The sequence below is a fragment of the Notolepis coatsorum genome, assembly GCF_963971535.1.
Source record: "Notolepis coatsorum genome assembly, chromosome: 6".
NCBI lineage: Eukaryota > Metazoa > Chordata > Actinopteri > Aulopiformes > Paralepididae > Notolepis > Notolepis coatsorum.
In genome coordinates, this window is record NC_140170.1 from 90,835,227 (window position 1) to 90,842,726 (window position 7,500).

General features: G+C 41.9%; 1 protein-coding gene across 4 annotated transcripts in view; it reads right to left on the reverse strand.

Annotated features, from left to right (window-relative positions):
* Positions 1-7,500, reverse strand: part of eya2 (EYA transcriptional coactivator and phosphatase 2) — a 50,031-nt gene that overhangs the window by 27,613 nt on the left and 14,918 nt on the right. The window contains exons 2-5 of one of the 4 annotated variants that reach the window (XM_084317183.1): positions 3,882-3,946; positions 3,453-3,494; positions 2,297-2,421; positions 750-863 (exon numbers count right to left, since the gene is read on the reverse strand). In XM_084317183.1, the coding sequence (XP_084173309.1) occupies positions 750-863; positions 2,297-2,399 (217 nt within the window). In that variant the 5' untranslated portion in view covers positions 2,400-2,421; positions 3,453-3,494; positions 3,882-3,946. Of the gene's footprint in view, positions 1-749; positions 864-2,296; positions 2,422-3,452; positions 3,495-3,881; positions 3,950-7,500 lie in introns of all 4 variants that reach the window. The other 3 variants (XM_084317182.1, XM_084317185.1, XM_084317184.1) reach the window with 3 other exon arrangements.

Sequence of the window (7,500 nt, forward strand, 5' to 3'; positions counted from 1 at the left end):
AAGAGAAGAGAAGAGAAGAGAGGAGAAGAGAGGACAAGAGAAGAGAGGAGATGAGAGGAGAAGAGAATAGAAGAGAAGAGAGGAGAGGCGAGGAGAAGAGAGGAGAAGAGAAGAGAGAAGAGAAGAGAGGAGAAGAGAAGAGAGGACAAGAGAAGAGAAGAGATGAGAGGAGAAGAGAAGAGAAGAGAGGAGAGGAGAGAAGATAGGAGAGGAGAAGAGAAGAGAAGAGAGGAGAGAGGAGAGGACAAGAGAAGAGAAGAGAGGAGAAGAGAGGAGATGAGAGGAGAAGAGAGGAGAAGAGAGGAGAGAGGAGAGGACAAGAGAAGAGAAGAGAGGAAAAGAGAGGAGATGAGAGGAGAAGAGAAGAGAAGAGAGGAAAGAAGAGAAGAGAGAGGACAAGAGAAGAGAAGATGAGAAGAGAATAGAAGAGAAGAAATAAGATAAGATAGGAGAAGAAAGAATAAGAGATGAGAGCAAAGGAGAGGAGAGGAGAGAAAAGGAAAACAATGATATGGATGCCCATCTTGTGTATGTATGTGTGTGTGTGTGTGTGTGTGTGTGTGTGTGTGTGTGTGTGTGTGTGTGTGTGTGTGTGTGTGTGTGTGTGTGTGTGTGTGTGTGTGTGTGTGTGTGTGTGTGTGTGTGTGTGTGTGTGTGTGTGTGTGTGTGTGTGTGTGTGTGTGTGTGTGTGTGTGTGTGTGTGTGTGTGTGTGTGTGTGTGTGTGTGTGTGTGTGTGTGACTGACTGACCATGTGTGGAGTAGCTATAGAGAGCTTGGCTGGGCGGAGTGCTGCTGAAGTTTGAGTATCCCAGGAGAGCATTCTGTCCTGCAGAGGGACTCAGTCCATCCTCTGTTTTAATGTCTATCAGCATGGAGAGAAGACAAGGGAGGCAGAAAGGCATCCGTTATCATGGAGTCATGAGTCGACAAAATGTCGACAAAATGTCCAAAAACATTTCCCCAGATACAGTACATATTCCCGTCAGGTCAGTAAATGTGAAAAATCTTTTTACACACATTCACTGGAGACGTCACCCTCACCTAAAATAGAGCTCACTTGCTGAAGTACAGCAAATGCTTGGTGGTTGATATTCTGATCTGTTTCAGTTATTCATCAAAAACTAAATGTGTGCGAGAGAGAAATGTGGGCGCTTTCCCCTCACATTCACAGGAATATACTGTACATATATCCTCACATTCACAGGAATATACTGTACATATATTCTCACATTCACCAGCCTGATGAGGAATATTCATATATCCTAACATGCACTGGCCTGGCAGGGAATATATATAAAAAAAAATCGAAATTCCCCCATATTTACTATAGAATAACTATTATTAATATAGGGTGAATATCTATACTGTTGCATTTAAAAATATAAAAAAGATAGAGTGACACTATGACCATCTCTGGAGGTGATTTGGGCCATCGGATTGCACTCTGTCCCAAATGGGTCTTGGGTGCTTACACCTGGATCTTTATGTGGTCAAGTGCTGATCACCCAAGTCAAGCAATCTGATCACCCAAGTCAAGCAATCTGATCACCCAAGTCAAGCAATCTGATCACCCGAGTCAAGCAATCTGATCACAGAGTCAAGCAATCCGATCACAGAGTCAAGCAATCTGATCACCCGAGTCAAGCAATCTGATCACCCAAGTCAAGCAATCTGATCACAGAGTCAAGCAATCTGATCACAGAGTCAAGCAATCTGATCACCCGAGTCAAGCAATCTGATCACCCAAGTCAAGCAATCTGATCACCGAGTCAAGCAATCTGATCACCCAAGTCAAGCAATCTGATCACCCAAGTCAAGCAATCTGATCACCAAGTCAAGCAATCTGGTCACCCAAGTCAAGCAATCTGATCACCCGAGTCAAGCAATCTGATCACCCGAGTCAAGCAATCTGATCATGATCACCCGAGTCAAGAAATCTGATCACCCGAGTCAAGCAATCTGATCACCCAAGTCAAGCAATCTGATCACCCGAGTCAAGCAATTTAATCTGATCACCTGAGTCAAGCAATTTAATCTGATCACCCAAGTCAATAAATCTGATCCCCAGAGTCAAGCAATTTAATCTGATCACCCGAGTCAAGCTATTTAATCACCCGAGTCAAGCAATCACATCACTGGAATCAAGCAATCTGAACACTGGAGTCAAGCAATCTTATCACCTGAATCACATGATAATACCAAGTGTAAAAGGTCTCATTACACATTATATCATTATTAGATTTGATGATTATCAAAATGATACATGTGCATGCACACATGCGTGTGTGTACTCACTGTAAGAGGGCATACTGTAGCCCTGTGTGTGGTGTGTGTAAGGGCTGTATGGTCCTGCAGGCTGGAGGGCGGGGCTGTACTGGGTCTGTCCGTACGTCGCCATGACACCACTCTGTTCAGCTGATCTGTGAACAGGAAGTCAGATTGTTTGGCTGCATAGTGACACGCTCTCATTCGTCATTCTTCCCACTCTTCATTTGTTATAACAAGGACATTCATTTTTGTCTTCCTCCTGAGAAAGTGAGAACTGGTTTGACTTGTTTCATGTTCCTGAATACTGACCAGAAGGAACTCCAAAAGGCCACTGGTATTTGTTACATGACATAATAATAATTTTTTAATGTGATACTCTTTGGTTTGAGAATACGGTAGTCTAAGAGCCAAGTGACATTAGAATGCATGGTTTAGTTGTCTGACAGATCAGTTGGAGTATTCTGTTATGTGTGACTGTGTACTGTATGTGTGTGTCTTTTTCTAAGATTTACTGTACGCAAACATTTCAATAATATGAATAATAATAACAATAATAACATTGACACAAACATTATCAATTTATTCCCTCCAGTGTATCTAATCTGTCTCCTAATGAATGGAATTGGTAAGGGCAACCATAATATTGACCATATGCTGGTTTTTATCTACTTCAATTAGCTCTGTCCAGTGGGTCTGGTCAGTGTACCATTACTTTATTTATATAATGCACTGTGATTAGACTAGCCAATAACTTGAGGGACTTGTGCAATACTGCGATACTGTAATATAATTGGTGCTATAATATAACGTGTGATTAATTTATCTCATGTCTTTTTATAAAAAGAAATATCCTTTTTTTGTTACGCGAAATACAATTTCCCTGTGGGGACAATAAAGCACCTAACTAACTAACGCACATATTTCATAATTCTTATTCAAGTCAAATCAGTTAATACCAATTTAAATCAACACTTTACTTGGTGGTGAATGTTGATGATTTTGCCCCAAATTTTAAACATGTTGCAAATGTCCCTAAGGTCCCATTGTAATTACCATTAGCAGTTGCTAAAGAAAATAAAGATGAATATATATATATATATCTTTTATTGTTTTTTAATTTTTGAATGGCTAACAATAGACTTATGCATTCTAGCATTAGGATCTGTAAGATGTAAAAACTCACCTGCAGTAGAAAGTTGAGTCTGAGCAAATGACTCAGTAGGCCCTGTACAAACAAAGAAGAAATCCTCAAACATTTTAAATCTAGTTTTAGGTCATTATTTTCATGGACCATATGATAACATGTATATGTGTTCATTATTATTATTATTATTATTATTATTATTATTATTATTATTATTATTATTATTATTATTATTATTATTATTATTATTATTATTATTATTATTATTATTATTATTATTATTATTATTATTATTATTATTATTATTATTCTTTTTATTATCATCAACATACTTATTGTTGTAGTAGTGGTAGTTGTGGTTGCTGCATTATCACTAAAACACATGAACCTGCATGTTACCTAAAAGGGCTTACTATCTCCTAAGTGATCTTTTCCCCAAACACAGGTAGCAGAGGGCTTCACTCTTACCTGAGCCTGGTCTCCCTTGATCCTGTCACTGCCCCGTCAGTCAAGGTCCTCTCAAGCTGTCAGCTCTTCTGGGGGAAAACAATAGTGAATAGACACCATCAGGACCGAGGTATGCAGGTGAGTGGCACATGGCGACACGCCGCAGGCCGTGACTCCTCTCTCTCTGTCGCAACAGGACAGAGAGAGAGAGAGAGAGAAGGAGAAACAGAGAGGGAGGGGAGGGAGAGAGAGAGAAGGAGAGAGAGAGGGAGGAAGTGAATCTCTCACAGAGATGAGGGGTTGAATAAATGGAGAGAGAGCGCGAGAGAGATAGATAGTAAGATAGGGTAAGAAGGGGGCTGAGACGTGATAAAGAGGTTTATGTAAGAGTGGAGTCATTAGGAGGCTTGCTGACAGACTCCAGTTAAGTGATTGATAGCAGGAACTTGATGGGTGACATAGTTTAAAGGGAAAGTACTGAAGAAGAACGCCCCCGCTCCTCTGCCTTGCTCAGCCGCTTGGCACCTTAAAACCCATAGCTGTCATGTCATGTACTGTAAGTTACAAAGACTTGGAGGTCAACCAAGTGAGGATTAAAGGCCCAATCAGTGATCCCTGTGTAAGCAAACGGTAGCTCCACCACCCAAAATTAGACCTAGCCATGGAGACATGATTTCATTATCTGGCTGCTTGACTGAGCGCTTGATACAAGGACTAACACTGGACAACAGGTAAATATTATTTTGTAAAGGTCCCATATTGAAGTTATTTTCAACAAGTCTTTAAGGTCCGCTAAACATGTCTTTTAAGTTTTTGGCTGAAAAAAACACAGATTATGGTGTTTCAGCCCTGTTCTCAATGGGCTGTTCCTGTCTATGCAACAAGCCGCCTTGATCATACAAATACGATCATTATTGTACATCTAGCAATGCTGTACGAGCCTGTACCGTCGAATAAAATTCAGATCAAACTGTCAAACTAGGTGTTGCAGAGAGAATATGACTCAATCAGCATCATATCAAAACCATAAAAAATATTGCCAGAAACATATTCAAGGTTCAGCTCAACCTTTTTCGAGCTGACTGACTTGTCTTATTTCACAGTTTGAATGTTATTTGGCCCATCAGAGATCCAAATGTATGTATTGTGCACATGCACTGAGAAAGTGGGTTTCTCCAACAAAACGGGACCTTTAATCATATTTGTTTTGTGGCTGTAAAAAGGTTTGTTTTACATCGGTAATGTTTGTAAACACTCAAGGGGGAACATTTGCAATGGGTTAAGAATGTTCCAAATAGCTTATATTCCATGTACAGATCAAACTCCTCAAGAGTCGTATGTGAATATTCCCCGCAGAGATACGCGAGTGAGTGAAAAATTGCGGATTGGGGCTTTAAACAGAGGAATTGCACAGAATAGGTTTAGAAGCAGCTCTGCAGCCAAACATTTGCTGGAATTGGATGAAAAACAAGAAGGGGGGCAAAAAAGATTGTTTGTGGTATTTTGGATGCTTATGCTTAAGTTGAGCAGATTCATCCATGTAAGCTCAATGTAATTACTGTTTAGGGAATGAGACATTACAACAAAAGGTCCATAAACAATCATTTGGAACGGTTACATCAAGGGAAGGACGGAGGAGGAGAGAGACACACACAGTTGCCACAGTGGGGGGTGGGCAGGGGGGGGTGTTTATAAAAAAATAAAAGGAGAAAGGAGTGTGTATGAGAAGAAAAGAGGGAAAGTATGAGAAAGACAAAGAAAGATTGAGAGAGGGGAGGAGGAGGAGGAGGAGGAGGAAGTCCCAGGCCAGCAGGCTGGACGTCCCAAAGGGTCACTGCCAACAAGAGTCAGTCTAAACAGGAAGTTGGAGTAGGTCAATCGCTTCACCGACATTGCCAGTTACCACAGGCTAGATTTAAAAGTAGTAAAACAAAAAAAGGAAATTCTCTCACAAAAATGCTAAACCAACAGAGCCTTAGGCCATAGGCCATAAGAAGCATTCAATCATTGCTATGGATATAGGATTGTTGTCTATTTAGACAAGGCTTTGCAGCTATACAAATTAGAATGCCAACTATGGAACACAGTATAGTCAATTCAAATCTCAAATGTATTCTGTGGTTGCCTGTTTGGGATACGTGTATTTTGAGACCCCTATTTTAACGAGAAATGGAGAAGACAAACAAATTTTTTCTGATCTAAAATCTAAATCTCTTTACCCATCAGATCCTCACACACACCAGTACCACGGTGACGTGACTGACCATCCCCACGGCCAGCTCTTCCAAACTGCTGGCTAATCGGAGGCAGAACTAACGAGACGCTCCAAGATGACAACAACCACCAGACTGTGGAATGCTGACAGCTGTTGGCAGTCGCTAGCAGTTGGTGACAGTTGCCGACGCCGAGTACTGCCGACTGCCGACACGGTTGCTGTTGCCAGATACGCCGGATCCACTGACATGACTTATCAATTGAACCCTGGCACCGAGTGCTGCGCCACATGAGTCCGCTTTGACATTTCTTTGACATGTATTTGCAGTTGTGTGGTTAATCTATAATCACTTGGCGCGTGAACGCGATGTCTCACAAGACACTACTCAACGTTGACTGCCTTTAACTGTGAGTGAACCCAACACTCTAGCTTACCATCTTTAGATGATAAAGTTTGAAAACGGTGTTCCTATTTATATGGTTCTTCGTCTGAGGTACTCAATTACAAAACAATATAGTCAACCAGTTATTTAATATAGTCCACTAGAGTTAAGTGATAAGCTATATGACAATATATACGGGGCGACAGTGGCTCAGGAGGTAGAGCAGTCGTCTGGCAATCCGGAGGTTCCCGGTTCGATTCCCCGCTCCTCCCGGGCAGCGTGTCGATGTGTCCTTGAGCAAGACACTTAACCCCTAATTGTTCCCGATGAGCAGGTTGGCACCTTGCATGGTTGCCTCCGCCGTCGGTGTGTGAATGTGTGAGTGAATGGGTAAAATGTGAGTAACAAGTTGTAAAGCGCTTTAGATAAAACGCTATAATAAAAAAGCAGCATTTACCATAATATATATATATCAGAATCAGAAAGGTCTTTATTGCCAAGTAGTTTTCACATACAAGGAATGTGATTTGGTAGTTTTCGGTGCAACAGTAAACGAACAAGATTGAGTGAAAAATGGCTGACAATACATTACAACTACATTTTCAGGTAAGCTAAATATAAACAAACAACAGTAAACTATGATACATATTCAACATATAAGAGAACAAAAGTCAGTTGTAAAAAGGCAAAGCTCCCATTCCTCTCTCCCTCTTTCTCTCATTCTCTCTCGCTGCCTCATTCTCTCTCTCTCTCCCTCTCTCTCCTCTCCTCGTCTCTCTCTCTCTCTCTCTCTCTCTCTCTCTCTCTCTCTCTCTCTCTCTCTCTCTCTCTCTCTCTCTCTCTGCCTCCAGGCCATTCCAATCTGGTCATGCTGGAGCTAACCGCCTGAACCTTGACCTCACTGACAACACAAGGACAGAGACAGACGACAGACATGAAATATATGGGCCAAGCGGGTTTCCAGCAGCTGAGAGGTGCTGGGGGGGGGGGGGGGGGGGGGGGGGGGGGGGGGGGGGGGGGGGGGGGTGAGGGGGGTGAGGGTG